Genomic DNA, 17,516 nt, shown 5'->3' on the forward strand with positions numbered 1-17,516 from the left:
AATTGCCGGCAGGGGTCTTTTGATGGCCGCCTTGAGTGCTGGTCGCCCCTGCACTCACAACTCCTTCCACCAGCTGATTTCACTCAGCTATTGTTTTCACAAAGAATGAGTTCTTTAGCTGGTCTGTCCTGCAGAATGGAATGACATAGCTCTTGCTGTTGTTGAAAGTTCTTCTTTCTACTATATTGTCTATATCATATCATGGTCTTTATAAGATGTAGGTTTTTATCTTCTACTGGGTCTTGCTTGCAGGTGAAAAGAACTTTCCAGGGGGTAAGGCCGGTATTTGATTGTCAACAATCCTAAACATTGTAGTAAGTCGTATGGTTTTGCGACGATCCTCTACAGGTGGGAGATTTTTATTTTGCAGCATTTGCGTCACACAGCCTGGATCCCTTGATCTGTAGTCCCTGGTAATGAATCTGGTGGCCTGGCGTTGGACTCTCTCAAGCCTTTTGATGTCCTTTTTGTGGTGGGGGTCCCAGACTGCTGCTCCGTGCTCCAGCGTTGAATGGACAAGTGAAATGGATGCCATTCGACGGCTTTCTGGGGGGCAATGCCTCAGGTTACGTCTGAGAAAGCTGAGTGAGCAGTTGTTGTTTTTTTGCAAATGTTTGAAACGTGGCCAGTCCGTTTCAGGTCGTTTGAGATCTGAACTCCCAGATACGGATTTTGTTGAACTTGTTGTATTACGACTCCATTAGTCTGTAAAAGTATGGAGATTTTCCTTTGCTGGATAGAATGTAGCATTTCTGTGCATTAAATCGCATACCCCAGTCTTTCGCCCATACTTCCAGACCGTCCAGGTCTTTCTGATATGGTCTTGGAAGGAGTGGATTTCTTGGTGCAGGAGGCATACTGTTGATTTTGTGGATTGCGGCAGGTTGTTTATACAGCACAGGAAGAGTAAAGGACCTAGTACTGTACCTTGGGGAACACCTGGTATCAGCTCTGTTTCCTCAGATTGCTTTCCCTCCAGGATCACTCTCATTTCATGCCGGGTCAGGAAGTTCTTGATCCATGTATGGATGGGTCCTCTGATCCCATAGTGATTCAGTTTGTGTAGCAGTTTGTCATGTGGTAAAGTGTCGAACGCCTTACTGAAATCCAGGATTACCACGTTGCATCATGCGATCTGAAAAGATCATGCATGGTGGTGAGCAACTGGGTTTCACACGAGTAGCCTCTCCTAAACCCGTGGTTTCTGTCTGTCAGTATGTTGTATTTTTCGAGGTGTCTATGGAGGTGGCAGCAGATAATGTGTTTTAGCAGTTTGCATGCTACCGAGGTCAAGGACACTGGTCAGTAGTTGGGTTGGTTTTTTTGGGGTTTTTTTTTTGTTTGTTTTTTGCTCTGTTCCTGTCACCTTTCTTGAACACACTTGAAATGTTTGCTGACAGCCAGTCTACGGGGATGACTCCAATGGTTATCAACTGTTGGAATGTAATAGTGGGTGATGGGGCAATGGTGTCCGCGCAAGTTTTCAGGACTCTGGGTGGGATTCCGTCTGGGCCTCAGGCCTTGGATGGGTTTAAATTCTCAAGAATTTAACAATTCCCTCTGTTGTAATGTGAGATCTTCAGTGCTGGGTTGAGCTTGGCCCTCCATTAGGGGAGATGGTTTCCCATCATCTTGAGTGAATACAGACTTGAGCTGATCAAGAAGGATGTTTGCTTTGGATCAGTTGTCGCTATACAGGGCGTTTCCTTTTTTCAGGGCTGCTACATCTGTGTTGTCTTGGCGTCTGGCTTTGATGTATCTCCAGAATGGCTTCGGGCTCTTCTCTTTGAAGCCTGTTTCAGTGGTTTCATTGATGTATTTCCACTCTGCTCTTCTCAGTGCCTGACGACTCTCTTTCTGAAGGAAGCGGTAGTTGGACCAGATATTTGATTTCTTGGCTTTCCTATAGGCCCTCTTTTTCTGTTTAAGTATTCTCTTGACCTTCCTATCTATCCATGGTAAATTGCTGCTTCATTGACCCAACATAGAAGGGATATGTTTGTCTGTAGCTAGTAGGGTTTTCTTTTTGAACTCAACCCAGAGATCATTTGTATCAGACCCTGCTTCCTGCATGGACTTCAGCTCAGTCTCTAGTTGACTTAGATCGGCATTCAGGTCCTCCCAATTAGCCTTGGAGAACATGTAGTGTTTCCTGGGTTTCTCCTTTATCCTTTGGGTTGTGTGTCCAGGTCAGTCACTTCTGCTTCATGGTCTGAGAGTCCTGGGATGGTTTTGGAAAATTTGGCAAGGGAAAGATTGGAGACAAATACCAGGTCGATGGTCTTGTCTAATCTTGTGGGTTCATAATGGATTTGGGAGAGACCAGCTGACATGGAATGTCCAATAGTCGTTGTTGTCTGTGGCGATCCTGGGCGCCGGCAGATACTGCTGAGTTACTCCAGTCAGTCAGTGTCTGGGCAGTTGAAATCTCCTATAAAGAGGATCTGTTTTTGCCTGTCAGTCCCAGAAATCTTTTGTAGTGTGTGATCCAGTTCATCAAGGTCAGCGGTCGATCGATGGGGCATGTAGAAACAACCGGCTAATAGGTCTTTGTTTTTCTTAAGGTGTATCTTTACCTAGATCATTTTGCTGTCTGCGTCCTTTTCAGGTAACTCTGCTGATGCGAGACTGTTGTGTACACTCCTCCCCCGAACGTGCCTCAATCTTTACGGTAGACTGCATAATCGTCAGGAAAGACCTCACTTGAATGAACAGTTGGCTGTAACCATGATTCTGTTCCGAATATGACATCTAGTTTGACATACTTGATCAGTGCCATCAGCTCTGCTCTCTTCTTGACTATGCTTTGGCAGTTGATGTTTAAGATATCCAGCCGCCATGGTGGGAGGGTGTGTTTAAACTCTTCCAGAGGATTAAAGCCAGCTCGTAATTGAGTGTGTCATGTGTTCACAGCAGCCCAGTCCCATCCGCTTCACTGGTGCCTTGGTGTGTTGCTCGTAGTTCGTTATCAGCATTGCCAGTCTCTGTCTCTCTCGGGCAAGTTTTAAATGCTATGACAGGAAGCAAAGTTCAGTCCTAAACAGATTTTTACTGCAGCAGATCCATCAAGGGCACTCTCATTGGAGGGACATGTTGCGGCTTCTCTTCCAAGGGATCGAGGCACATCATTTTTATGTGCGTGCTGTGGAAGCTGTGATTCATAGGAGCATGTGTGTGTGTGAGTGTGTCTGTGGGTACCGTTGGAGAGGGAGAATCTAAATGTTTGTGAGTGGGGGAAGGGGTGTGGATTTGTGTGTGTGTGTGTGGGTGGGTGTGCTTTTACATGTAGTGTTAGGCCTGTGAACATTCTTCTTTTCTTCTTCTTTCTGTTACACGACCCAACATCAGCTTGCCGATGATTCTGTCGTGGTTGATGCATGCCGGATATTTTCATGTCTCCATAACCAACACTGACATGGATTACAGAATCTTTTACGTGTGTATTTGATTTTCTGCGTGTGTATACACACGAAGCGGGTTCAGGCACTAGCAGGTCTGCACATATGCTGACCTGGGAGATCGGAAAAATCTCCACCCTTTACCCACCAGGTGTCGTTACCAAGATTCGAACCTGGGACCCTCAAATTAAAAGTCCAACGCTTTAACCACTCGGCTATTGTGCCCGTCTTTGTGCTTTCATATATGTGAGACTGCAAATTTGTTGCATATCTGTTGTGCGTGTGTGTGTGTGTGTGTGTTTATTTACATTTTTTTAATGTAATAACTTTATCTTTGTTGTTACTAATATCATGTTCATGTTGTTTTTTTCTATATTTTATTATAAGTCATTTATTTATCTATTTATCTTTGTAGCTTTCTTTTTCTTTTTCTTATTCAGTATTTCAAGTTATCAACTCATTAATTTAATTATTTATCTATTCATTTACTTTTGTATCTTATATTACTTTATTTCCTTTTATTTTCCCTCAAGGCATGACGAAGCACGTTGGGCTACATTGCTGGTCATGCATCTGCTTACCGGATGTGGTGTAGCATATATGGATTTGTCCGAACGCAGTGACGCCTCCTTGAGTAACTGAACTGAACTGAACAATCCAATCATGGGCTGGCAGTCTCTGCTGCAGATCTCACATCAGAAAGCTGGAGCAATGCCTGGCTTCTTCACTATGACAAGCCCCAGACACAGTGGATGTGAATTCACTGCCCCGATGGCCATAAAAGGCTATAGGAGTTCTGCTACTGATGGTAGATCAAGTATCTCTACCCTGTTATATTTAAGGGGGAAAAAAGACATTATATGAGAAGTCTGACAACACTACTCACACAAAGTAAAACATGCACACATGTATGTGCACATGGTGCACTCATATCAGCACATATAAACCAAATACTACACATGACATACCAGATGCAAACTTCTAAAAAGACCAACACAAAGAGGTTCATGATAAAAACATTTTGTGAACATGATTTAATCAAAGAAACAACAGAACCAGTCTTTCAAATCCATTCATCAAACAAGCATATGCAGGACACCAAACCTGCATATTATACATAAAAGATCACACTGCGTAAAAGTTATAAAAGCAATGACCAAATAAGTCGGTCTTTTACAATTCAGTAGTGAAATAAGATCATTGCTACAAACTATACCAGACAAAATCTGCAGAATCTGTGGTCGTTCCTGAAGAAAGTTTTCATTCTCTGAAGACTTTAGTCAGGCCACGTGAACTAACTTATTTTAATACCAGGCAAAAGGTTTGAGACTTGAGGCAGCAATCCACAATCAGCCAAAATCATATAATTGTGCAATGTGACTCATCATGTCATGCTGAATACAGGTGTCTGATACATGTACAGCAATTCATGTTCAGACAGTATGAGGCAGTACAGCATTCAGGTCCTTTATTCCCACTGTCTGCCATGAGTAAATACCACGGGGGAATAATGTGAGCAGTGGCACAGGAGCATGAACATGTGTCCAGTATTATGTGTGCCAAAAATAATTTGAAAAGGTATCACATGCCCCTGTCAGACAGATCCCTGTGACATATCAGAATCTCTTGGGGGTCAGGTAACTTTGTGTCAGTTTCTCAGGGACTGTACCACATTGTGTGACACATCAGATTCTCCTGAGGGGTCAGGTAACTTTGTGTCAGTTTCTCAGGGACTGTAACACATTGTGTGACACATCAGATTCTCCTGAGGGGTCAGGTAACTTTGTGTCAGTTTCTCAGGGACTGTAACACATTGTGTAACTCTTGTAGGACAGTAGGACAGTGCCCAATTGTGGATCACCCTTTTCACATCACTCTGTTATTATTAAGTCTGAAGAGGAAACTGAAGGCTTGCAACAGCTGAAACCACAGCTTCTACTGGTTAGAGATTTTTCTTCTTTGTAAACAACAGCAACACAATACTACCAGTTAGTTCTAAGCATATCATACCTGTGCTGACATATAAATAAACTACTGTCAGGTTTTCAGAATGAAACAACTGAAAGTCTACAGAGTGCAAGCGTAAGAAAACAAATACATGATGGGGTCAGCTTACTGTGAAAAAAGGCACTTTTCAATGCAATTTTAATTACCTTACAAGTAACATCAGTCTATATCATTTAACAAAGCATGCAAGATTTACATTTGAAAACTGTGCATAAAAGGGTACAAACAGCAGACATACCCCCAGTACTGTTACACTGACATTTCCAACAACATTTAACAGATCAGACATCAACATTTTCAACAACATTGGAATAATTCAATAATTCAAATGAAGTTTTTGTTGCTTTCATACTCAAAGAATTCTGTCACATTTCAATCAGTAAGTGACATTTTGACAATTGCATAAACTGAGGAAATAAGTATAAGCTTTTTGCTTCTGGCAAACTGGATGTAAGATTCTAGCTGATTGGTTGAGGAATGGACCCCTCTTGACACCGGTAATTAACAAAGTTATAGAGAAAAAGCACTGTTCACTCGTGTGTTCAGCCAAAGAAAAGCCAAAACACTGGACACTGGATTTCTCCTGTGACACAGTCAGCCTGCCTTGAACTGCGACCAGTATGTAGCGAGACCTTGCTGCAATTTCAACACATTCATATCTTTAGATTTTTTTTTAAAGACATTCACACCTTTTTTTTTTTTTCTTTTTGCACATTCACACCATTTCTATCTTTTCCTGTGTAAGATTTCTGATTTCAGTACATGAGCTGCAGCCCTGCATTATACCCATGAAGTGTCTGAAGCAAAGTGTAAAACCATTCCTCACCAAATGAATATCACAGTTCAGTCCTCCCTAATGAAAAATGAAAATATGCCATGTCAAACTAGATTCTATGTTTTTTTCCAGGCCAAAGTTTTCAGAATATATATATCTAGATCTGTGAAGAAATATAACAAAAACAACAGCAACAACAAAAAAGCTAATGTCAGATGTGCAATGCATTCTCCCTAACAAGAGCAGCTCAAATTTCACACAGACGACTTTAATAACATTATCAAGGTCACTATGGAAGGTTCTAATGTACAAGTAAAACCACTGGCACGTTTACCAATGGCAAGGCCTGACAGAACATTGTTCAAACAACAGTTATGCACAGTGGTTGTTAAATGAAAGATGTGACTGTCAAGTTGGTTTGCACCAAGCTTTCATACTGATGGTTCCTGAGCTTTGAGACTGTTTAAAAATCTGTAAGAAATCATCAAACATGAACACTGCCAGTGGAAGTCAGCAAACAATCCTGACATTCAGAACTTGTCAGTTCATCTTCCATTCAGTGCAGATGAAGTTGGTCAGATCATTACCATCAAAACCAGTATATATATCTCAGAATATGTTCTCATACTGCCACTAAATGAGACTGCATCTGGACAATATTATACAAGAAGTAAGTATCAGACTCTATCTTCTTCTCTTTCCAGGCATGATATCGTATTCATCATCGTCATCGTCATCTGAATCAAACTCAGCTACACGCCCACGTTTTTTGGTTACTTTGCTTTTGCTGCTGCTGCTCTTCTGTGCTTGCTTCTTCCGTGAAGAAGGAATGCTGAACATGTCATCTTCTTCGTCAGATATCTGTATTGCGTCATCCTCATCAGAATCATCACTGAAACAAAGTAAACAGAATAAATAAAAAAACCAGGGAATCTCAGATCTTGAGACAGTAAAATAAACACACAAATAACTTTTTTTTTTCTTTTATTACAGTTTACTTAATTCCCCTTACCATACATATCCCACCAAGTATTAGATAATGTCCCTCACTTCTGAATTCTGGATGGGATATGCAGTATATCTGTATGCATCTTCATTCAAAAACTTCAAGCATGAAAACATGAAAGAAAAGGCAAGCCTGACACTGACTGACTATAAAATGAGGAGTACACATATTTTGAAGTTTCTTCAGAAAACATCTAGCCTTAAAAATAAGACAAAACAAAAACTCTTGCAAACATATCAATTTTGATGACTCAGAAGCTCACAAAATCAGAAATGACAAAAGTATCGGTGAGAAATAAAAACCCTTAATTATGTGAACTAAACTCACAGAGCATAAGAAGCTGCTTTTCCATTCCTGCGTTGCGATGTCTGTCGCTGGCTTACTGTTGAGAACATATCTTTCAATGAATGTGATTTCGTCTCCGCAACAACTGGTGCTTTGCCACGACCTCTAGCTCTCCCTCTGCCACTGCGATCTCTTGCTTTTGGTGGTGTGTCGACGCTGTCACCGAAGTCTGCAGAAGACTTGCTTCCTCTACCACCCCCTCGGCCTCGACCTCGACCTCTCCCACGACCCCTGGCTGGGGCCGAAGTAGAAGGTTCCGAGTCCGAATCCATGTCCATTTTGAGGTCCTGGTCTGGGTTGGATTCCCTCAGTGACTGGGCACGCTTGATGGCTTCCTGCACCTCTTGGTCTTCTTCCTGTTTCTTGCGACGCTCGTCTTTGTAGCGGTACACTTCTACGTCAATGGCCTCTTCATCTGTGTTACGTACTTTGAGGTATTTCTGCAAATGCACACAGAAAATCATAGGCAAAATGATCTGATTACCACATTCGAAAATCTAAAAATATGTTTTAAAAACTTTTTAGGACATGTGACCACCTCGGTTAAGTTGCAGGAGTTACATAGCAGAGTTGTAAATTAACTGTGGCCACTTCATGGACCATGAAGGTCACAATGAAATGATTTTTTTTAAAATTCCAATAACATGGCAAAATAGTGAATAGCATCAACAACTTTTGTTTGTCCTCCAACTGAACAAGATATATTCTCAAGCTAAAAGAAGAAAAGCATACTTCCCCATCTGTAATTAAAAAATTTGAAACAGACTGCAATCATGACCAAAAACACTCGGCAAGTAGTTTAACTGAGCAAGTTTGAATTTGTAACAAATAAAATAAGAATTTTTTAAAAAGTCACTGTTCAAAATACTCAATCTTTTTTGTCACCTCTTACATTAGACAGTCTCAAAAAAATTACCAGACTGTTCAAAATACACAGACATCTTTCCCTGTCACTTCTTGAATATGACACTGTCTCAACCTTGATCTGAGGTCCTCTAATGTACCTGTGTTTTTTGGAGCTGGTACTTGACGAGTTCAGAGATGGCTTCTCTCTCCTCCTTGTCGACATATTCCTTGACCGCCTCGCTCATTCCTTTCTCCGTCAGCACCTGCAGCTGGCTGGTCTGTGACAGTCATCAACATTCTTCATTTAATAATAATAATCATAATAATAATAATCAATATAAATGTCATGGGACAGTGGTGGGATCATTGAGATGACAATTCTGAATCTGAAACTTGACCAAATGACTTTTTTTAAAAGAGAAAAAGTTGTGCGGAACACATCTTTTTGAAAACGCCTGTGCACAGACCTTCCATTCCTTTCCAGAGACATTCAGTTATAAGTCATGCAAACTCTGTGTGAGTGTGTGTGTGTGTGTGTGTGTGTATGTGTGTGTGTGTGTGATTAAGTAATATAATACATGTAGTCTTTGGAACTGTTTTATGCTTCTGTGCTTTAAATCATTATTTTTTCTTTTTCCTTTTATAAGTTATTGCGTGTGTGTGTATCTGTTTCATGTTTATTGTAAAGCGCTTTGAGCTCCCTTTAAGGGAGGAAAGTGCTCAACAAGTATCCATTAGTATCATTATTAGAATTAATTCAAGGACTTTACACCACTTTCTTTTCATAAGCTTCAGGGAAGAAGTGACTTGCCTGCATGATCTTCCTCCACAGCTGGCACATTATGCATGATGAATAATCACGTTCAGACTGTGTGACAGTATACATATCTGACAAACACTGTTTAAGGATAATAATAACAATAATACTAATCAAAGGACTTTATAACGCTGAATATTGTGCGAGAAATGTTATGTACAGAAAATATAATACATGGCATCAACTCCACCTCTTTTGCCAGTTCAGTATGAGTCTTTATCCTTGCACATTTGTCCAGCGTTTCACACCCTTCAGAGACAAATACACACCAACTCTCCTGACATAGTCACAAATAGAACAGCTTCTATACTGATCTCTTCACATTTGTGTATGCAGCTTTCTCCATTTTTTTCTTCTTCCATGACCTGGTATGAATGGACAAATCTGATCAGGCGACTCATCAGTTCTAGATACCATATAATGTGAAATAAAACAAATCCATGAAAACCTGAAAGTTATCTGCCTGGTATGTATTCAGTCCACAAGACAATCACTCACTGGCCAGCTTGAATTTTTTTCCTCTCTTTAAAATTTTTTTTTTTTTTTTTTTTTAAATGATTGATCTTCTTCTTCTTCTGTGTTCATGGGCTGCAACTCCCATGTTCACTCGCATGTCGCATGTACACGAATGGGCTTTTCCATGTATGACAATTTTTACCCCGCCATGCAGGCAGCCATATTCCGCTTTCAGGAGTGTGCATGCTGGGTATGTTCTTGTTTCCATAACCCACCCAACGCTGACCTGGAATACAGGATCTTTAACATGCGTATTGGATCTTCTGCTTGCATATACACACAAAGGGGGTTCAGGCACAAGCGGATCTGCACATATGTTGACCTGGGAGATCGGAAAAAATCTCCACCCTTTAACCACCAGGCGTCGTCACCGGGATTCGAACCTGGGACCCTCAGATTGAAAGCCCAACACTTTAACTACATAACTACATGGCTATTGCGCCGTCAAAGGATTGACCGAGTCATGAAGCTAAAATATTCTGTTCTGTAACAGTGTCATATGAAATTCTGTGTATAATTCTTTTAAAGATGCTAATGGCTTTCAAAATGCTACAGCACTTGCCTGCTGTGATGAGGGTTTGGAGCACAACCCAGAATGTTTGAGCTTATTTGGCAAGGAAAAAGGATGAAACTGCATGCCAATCCTTCATAGAAGGCCAAAATCTATTGTGTGCTTTGTAACTTAGCACAGACAAAAAATTCAGGACAACCAGGACGTTATCCCTGGGTTAAGTTAAAAAGACCTTTCTTTTCTAAAATTGTTCTTTCAAATACAATAAAATATAACCATTATCAAAGATTTTTTTTAAATACCAGGAAAAAAAATCAACAAATAAGCACACAACAAGAGCAGATCTCTAACACACTGCCACTTTTAACAGGTCCCAAAACTTCAGGTTCCCTTAAGATACACAGAAAATTCAAAAACTCAAAACAAGGAGAAAGGTGGTAGAATAGTTAAAACACCGGCTACCTGCCAATATAGTGTCTGTGAGGGTCTGGATTATCTCTGTCTCACCCTTTCTCCCAAGTTTGACTGGAAAATAAAACTGTGTGTCTGGTCATTAAGATGAGATGATAAACAGAGATCCCATGTGCAGCATGCACTTGGTGCACTGAAAAAGAGCCCATAGCAACATAAGTATCATCCTCTGGCAGAATTCTGATGACTAAATCCACTCTACCACTGTACTAGATACACAAATACAATTGTATACAGTGATACACCAAATGCCTGACTAGCAGATGTGGTGTAACATATATGTATTTGTCAAAACACAATGATGCCTTCTTGAGACTGAAACGAAAGTGACACTATACACAGAATTCCAACACTCACAGTGTCTGCCTTGCTGAAGTACTCCTTGACCATGTCCTCCACACGTCCGGAATCCAGAGACTGGGGGCGGAGATTGGCCAGCAGCTCTAGATCTGCAGCACAACAATCGTCACATGCTATTCACAGAAATATAGATCTGTGTGCTCAATGACTTCTTCAATGTTATGGGAATTTATTTACAGCTTAGTCTTCTGTGAAGAACTATGACACTCAAACTAGGTGGGGATGTAACCAGGGTAAGACAATCTCCACTATAATCAAATACTAACCCAGATAGTCAGGACAGCAGTTGTCTCCTCTGCATTCTGATGGTCATAGTCAGACACGACTATCATATATAGAGAGAGAGATCTGCAAAAATACTTGCTCTTGTGGCTGTTCAAGCAGCAGTCTCATATTAAACTGTATAAAAATCAAACTGAAACTCATGACTCCCTATTTCAAATAAGCATAAAGTGGCAATGCACCCTTTTGTATCTTTTATACAGGATGTTTCAACTCGTATTTCTGAAAGTTAAAGGGTGGTCACTTCATTTACATTTCTTAAACCCAATCTTAACTGCTCAAATTGTGTGCACCAATACAAATACATTCCATGCATACTCTCTGTCTCTCTCTCTCTCTTGATATATATATATATATATATAATAGTAAATGTTTTCAGCATGACTGTAGAGTAACCAACAGTCCACCACTGTACTTAGTGCACAGTGGTGACTCTATTGCTGATTTTACTGCAATCTTATTCAGTCAACAGAATAGTTTACTTCAGATTGTTAAAGAAGCTTCGGAACAGAAAATGAGCATGTTGGCTTATAATGCTGGCCACGGCATCTGCATAGCAGATGTGGTGTAGCGTATATATATATATATATATATATATATATATATATATATGGATCTGTTCAAACACAGTGACGGCTGCTTTAGAAACTGAAACGGACACCAAAAAAATTTCTGTTACTTTAATTTCAAAACCTCACCTTCACTGGTGTCTTCCTTAATTCCCAGTCTTCGTTTCTGGTGGAAAATAATCATCTGCTCAGGATTTGCTACTCTGTTCATAAAATGACGTCCAAATCTGAAACAAATGTACCCAAATAAAAACTAAGTATAACAAATCAACGTACATCATATGTTTGTGAAAGTCTTCTTTTATGTTAGCATTCAGAATAAAAAGAGAGAAAATGATTCATTTTCTTTCATGCATTTGTTTTAAAATCAAAAAGGGGGAAGGACAAAAGACCTGTACACTCTGCTGATTTTTCAAAATGTACCCTAATACCATCTTTTCTAATTACATTATTTTTCTAGCATTACCCTTGTCTAGCACTACACATAGTACAAAATCAACACACAAACCTGTATATGCTGAAGGTGTCAAAACCTGTGTAGTCAATCCTGAGACGAATCATTGGCTCCTTTGGCTGCTTTCTGTTACCTGAATGTTCCGATTCTGGGGAGGGAAAGACAAAAACAAAAAAAACAAAAACAAAAAATGAAGATAAATTTGTACACATTTTCAAGATGAAAAAAAATTGGGATAATGGTTTTTGCAAGTGAGCAGGCAAATTTTGCATGTGCCTCTGAACGTGCATGTGTGCATGCATCATTGCATGTGTGCGTGCATGTGTGTGCAAGTCTTTCAGCCAGCTGAATTTATTAACGAAAGAGATGAAATCATATGAAAGAAAAGAACTTTGATTGTAAAGGAAGCAAAAATCGAATTATACCATTTATAGCCCAGTAAACAAAAAATCAAGTTAACCAAGTTCTACAAAGAGTGCTCAGCTCCTCTCTAATTCTCCACAAGGAAAAATATATCTAACAGAAGTTCTAGTGTTTGACTGCAACATTGGAAAGCAATAGCCTGCAAAGAACCCGTTTGGTTTTAAAACTCATTAACTGTTTATTGTTTAATTGTTCAAGCTATTTAAAGCTGAATATTTATCTATGTATAGTATACAGGTACTCTCTCCCCCTCTCTCTCTCTCTCTCTCTCTCTATATATATATATATATATATATATATGTCCTATATATATATATATATATGAGTTAGTTCATTTATATGATTTTTCAAAAAGGAAAAAACAGCAAAAAAAATAGCATGTTTTGTCTTTGCATTTAAACAGAAAAACAGTACACACACACACACACACACACACACACATGCACATGTATATATATACATATATATATATATATATATATATATATACCTCTCTCTCTCTCTCTCATCCTTGAATTAATACCAGGCGCTGTTGAACTGTTTCTCATGTTATTTGCAGTTGATATTATTCTTTTGTCTGACACGGCCATAGGACTTCAAAATCAGCTGAACACATTAAAGCAAGAAGCAGATCGATTATTCTTAAAAGTTAATCTTGAGAAAACATATGTAGTTGTGTTTAGGAAAGGTGGTTACCTATGTAGACATGAAAAAGGGCACTATGACTATGGCACTGAAGAAGTGAAGGTAATTAAAACTTATAAATATTTTGGTATGCTTTTTACAACTAGGCAGAGTTTGACAAGGTCAGTAGCAGAAATTTGTAGGAAAGGGAGAAAGGGGTTGTAGAAATATTAAGATGTTTACGTAAATTAGGTTCGATAGATTCATACATATTTTGGAAACTTTTTGATGCTCAGATACAACCAATGATAACATACGGTGCTGAAATATAGGGACTTTCTGATAACAAAGATTTAGAAAAAGTACATACATTTGCAATGAAACATTTCTTAAATGTCCCATTACATGCTTCAAACACTATATCATATAGAGAAATTGGTAGATACCCATTATATTATTAAAGCATATATGCGAAATGTATAATATACTGTACTGGTTAAAGTTACCCACATCGAGATTATGTAAACAGGCATATGAAATGTTAGTAAATGAACAAGAGAGAGGAAAGGAAAACTAGGTCTATCTTTTAAAGAAGACATTAACTATAAATGGATCTGGGATTGTGTGTTTGTGTTAGGGAGTTGGAAGTGAAGATAGATTTGCTTCAGAATTCAATGATACAAGACTGCGAGAAATATAGATGGTTTTAAGTTTTAAATGTATATATTTATATATATACTTCAAGCCCAAAAATATATCACAGTTGTGACCAACAAGTGGCATAGAACAAGTCTCACCAGATTTAGGTCGAGTAGTATTACTACTGTTACATGTTGTTAATATGTAGAATGTACCCCCATGTCATTAGGGCTGTGAAACTATTGACATTTCATTTTAAGTTTTCAGTGTTCAGTGTTCTCATCCTTGAATAAAAATTTTAAAAAGAAACGTTTTGAGTTCGGAGTTCTCACTCTCTCACATACGCACACAGACACAAAACACAGGTCTACACAAACACACACACACAAACACTTACACACACACACACACACACAAACTAAAATTTGTTATATATGAACATGCATCTATATAAGAACAACATACACACACACGTGCACACACTCGCGCACGCGCGCGCACACACACGCGCGTGCGGCCAAACACACACACACACAAACTATAATTTATTATATATGAGCATGCATCTATATAAGAACAACATACACACATGCGCGTGCACACACACACACGCGCGCACACACACGTGCACACACAGGCACACACATACACACACACACACACTATGAGCATGCATCTGTATAAGAAGAACACATGCACACACACACACACACACACACACACGCATGCACGCACGAAGTCACACACACACACACACACTCACACACACACTCAAAGAACATATTACACCAAGACAGCAAGAGCATAAATTTTCTATGCAACTCACCAGCCTTCTCCAGTAGCCTTTCCACCTTCTCCTGACAAAAGGCCTCCACCTTTTTGCCCACGCTGGGGTTATTAGGGTTGAGGCTGGTGTCACCCAACACCACATCCTCCAGATAAAATTGCCGCACAGTCTGCAGTGGGATGGCCTTCACCTTGAAATCCTTCCCACGAATCTGTAGCAAGCCAATGTGCTTCGGCTTTGTCTCCCCCTCACTGAGTGACGTAGCGATGGAGCTGCCTGGTTGTGTAATGTAGAAATTCTGAATGCCGTTGAATTCTGGGGTGATGCGGCATTCATGCTCATGGCCCCACACCACCAAGTCAAGAAAGTCGTCCAGGAACTGTTCAGGAATATAGTTAGTGTCTGAGTGTTTGGCACGATTCTGATGCAAGGTGAACAGATTGAACCAGTCATCTTGGTTCTCTCTGGGTCGCAGCATGGCCACATTTTTCTTGAGAAACAGGCGGTGGAGGCGCTCATCTCGAATTGCTCCCAGTCCATACAATGCCAGCTTTGTGGAACCTTTTTGCATGAGCAGAGGCGACAAGGTGATTTTCTCCAATGATGTAGTTTTCCCAAAATAATTGATAAGCCCAGCAGAGTGGATGATATCCAGAGAACACAGATTCCCAGGCCCTGTGGGATCATCATGATTGCCATGGATGGAAAACACTGGAATAGAGATGTTGAAGTTGGGATCCTCATAATTCAAAGTGGGAAACTGGCAGTGCTCAAAGTTGACAGACTGATCGCTTTGGAATTCAAACTGCACAGGTTTATCACCCAGACAGTACTTTCTCAGGAGAGACAGACAGCCGTGCATGATACGCCGTGAGGGCTTGTTCTCATGAAACAAATCACCACCAAGGAGAACAAAGTCCACATTGTGTTTCCGAGCATTTTCTAAAATCTCTTCAAAAGTGACCAAAGAGTCATTACCCTTTATGGCATCCCGCTCACCATATCCAAGATGGATATCTGTGGCCACCAAGATTCGAAATGTATTGGCATCCTCCTTATCTCCTTCACCAGACATCACTGCAAAAGCTGACAAGTCAGCAAGTATGAGTATGACAGAATTTTAATAAATCTACAAGTGTCATTGGCGTTTTCCAGTTTTGTCACTCTGAATCCACACTAATTATCCCCTGACTCCTAATTCCATACTAATTATCCCCTGGAGTCAGCTGTGAGACTAATTTTCCAAGCTGGAACCTGCATTTGTCGTTGGATTTCCAATGGCCTGGGCAAAACAGGTAGCCACTGTGTGACAGCTCCAGGTGGGTCTTTACTGAACAAACCACAGAAAAAAGAACAAACTTATCATTGAACTCCAGAATTACACAATCACCTCAAAACAACATTTTCAGTTAGGTCCAAGTCAGCAACAATTTGCCTTAAACTGAAGTTAAAAACAAGTCACTGAATTAAGTCAAGACTCACATTCATTCATTCAAAGCACCAGTCAGATTGATAATACTCTTTGTCAATTCTATGATAAGGATTGCTTACCCACATAATATTTTTACAAAGTACCCCAAAAACAATCAAGTTATTTCATATTGTATCCCACAATTTATTGCTGTTTTCAGGCTGGGAAATTGTCCATGTGAGTTTCCTCTGAAATCGGCTGCGGTCGAGGGGCTGCCTCAGGCCCCTAGTGGGGTGCAGAGGCAATGCCCTGTTGTGGGGTCCATGGGGGCAAAGCCCCCTTGGCGAAAACAAACTGAGTGATTTTTAAAAGAGATTTTGGGGGCCTCTCTCTTCAGTTTCTCCTCTGACCCCAAAAAACTTTTTCCTCTGAAAAAAATTTTTTCCTCTGAAATCATCTCCACTTTCACTGAAAATAACAGATCCACTCAGAGTTCCCCAGCTTGTGCTTTTTAATAGTTCAGTGCTCCCATTCTTCTCCAAACCTACTCCACCCACCTACTTCCATGCTTTTGCAAAACAATTAATTTATTTACATATAAATTATTTACTTTATTTGTATGCATTTAAATAAATTTGATGTATATACTATTATTACCAATAATAATTATCTGTATCCATTTATTAACCTGTTCGGAGATTTTGCACACACACACACACACACACACACACACACAGGGTTTCAACTTGTGCTGATGAACAGATATGTTGATATGCTTGTGCAAGACCAAGAGACTGGAGAGCAGATTCTGTCCCTTTGAAATTTTTAGGCCCATGTTGCTTTTTTTTTTTCCTTGTATGAACACTGTTGAACGATAGACGGTTTTGTAAAATGTATCTTGTTCCAGATTATAATCACACCTTCCTCCAGTCTTCTTTGAAATTATCCGGGTCTACTTTCAGTTCCGATGTTCAATGTTTCACCCAAGGCCAATGTATCGCACCATGAAGATACTGTCTTCTGCTGTGAGCTAAGCTTTCGTTCCACTTCTGATAACAGATCGTGACGAATAATATATCTAACAGCGTAATATGTTTATCAATATCTTACCCGTCAACTCCAACAAACACGTGCACAGCTGTGAAAGAGAAGATAAACTATCCACACTCTGTGGCGGGAGTAAATGTTTCGGTGAAGAAATATCGTTTGGATTTCCAAGACCTGCGACCAGTTCCACTTCCGAACATGCGCACACGAATGTCTCCATGGCAATTC

The 17,516-nt window shown here is 39.9% G+C and overlaps 1 protein-coding gene across 2 annotated transcripts; it reads right to left on the reverse strand.

The window, feature by feature from the left end:
* Positions 1–4,418: 4,418 nt before the first annotated feature.
* Positions 4,419–17,450, reverse strand: LOC143286682 (double-strand break repair protein MRE11-like). Of its 2 annotated transcripts, none has more exons than XM_076594343.1 (8): positions 17,352–17,450; positions 14,870–16,160; positions 12,412–12,505; positions 12,033–12,130; positions 11,050–11,141; positions 8,536–8,655; positions 7,514–7,971; positions 4,419–7,072 (listed from the first exon to the last, which is right to left on the reverse strand). In XM_076594343.1, exons 2-8 carry the CDS (start codon positions 15,903–15,905, stop codon positions 6,865–6,867), a joined length of 2,106 nt encoding a protein of 701 aa, XP_076450458.1. In that variant the 5' UTR covers positions 15,906–16,160; positions 17,352–17,450; the 3' UTR covers positions 4,419–6,864. The 2 variants fall into 2 exon arrangements, with proteins under 2 accessions (XP_076450458.1, XP_076450466.1); XM_076594351.1 differs by lacking the exon at positions 17,352–17,450 and adding an exon at positions 17,002–17,127.
* Positions 17,451–17,516: the final 66 nt, after the last annotated feature.

The sequence above is a fragment of the Babylonia areolata genome, chromosome 1 (assembly GCF_041734735.1).
Source record: "Babylonia areolata isolate BAREFJ2019XMU chromosome 1, ASM4173473v1, whole genome shotgun sequence".
NCBI classification, from domain to species: domain Eukaryota; kingdom Metazoa; phylum Mollusca; class Gastropoda; order Neogastropoda; family Buccinidae; genus Babylonia; species Babylonia areolata.

Bases quoted from the DNA above. Each gene is read 5' to 3' on its own strand.
- LOC143286682 (XM_076594343.1), bottom strand. From the start codon at position 15,905: ATGTCTGGTGAAGGAGATAAGGAGGATGCCAATACATTTCGAATCTTG. The intron at 11,142-12,032 runs GTGAGGTTTTGA...GTTGTGCTGCAG, and splicing joins TAAGGAAGACACCAGTGAAG to ATCTAGAGCTGCTGGCCAAT. The intron at 7,972-8,535 runs GTACATTAGAGG...GTGCATTTGCAG, and splicing joins ACCAGCTCCAAAAAACACAG to AAATACCTCAAAGTACGTAA.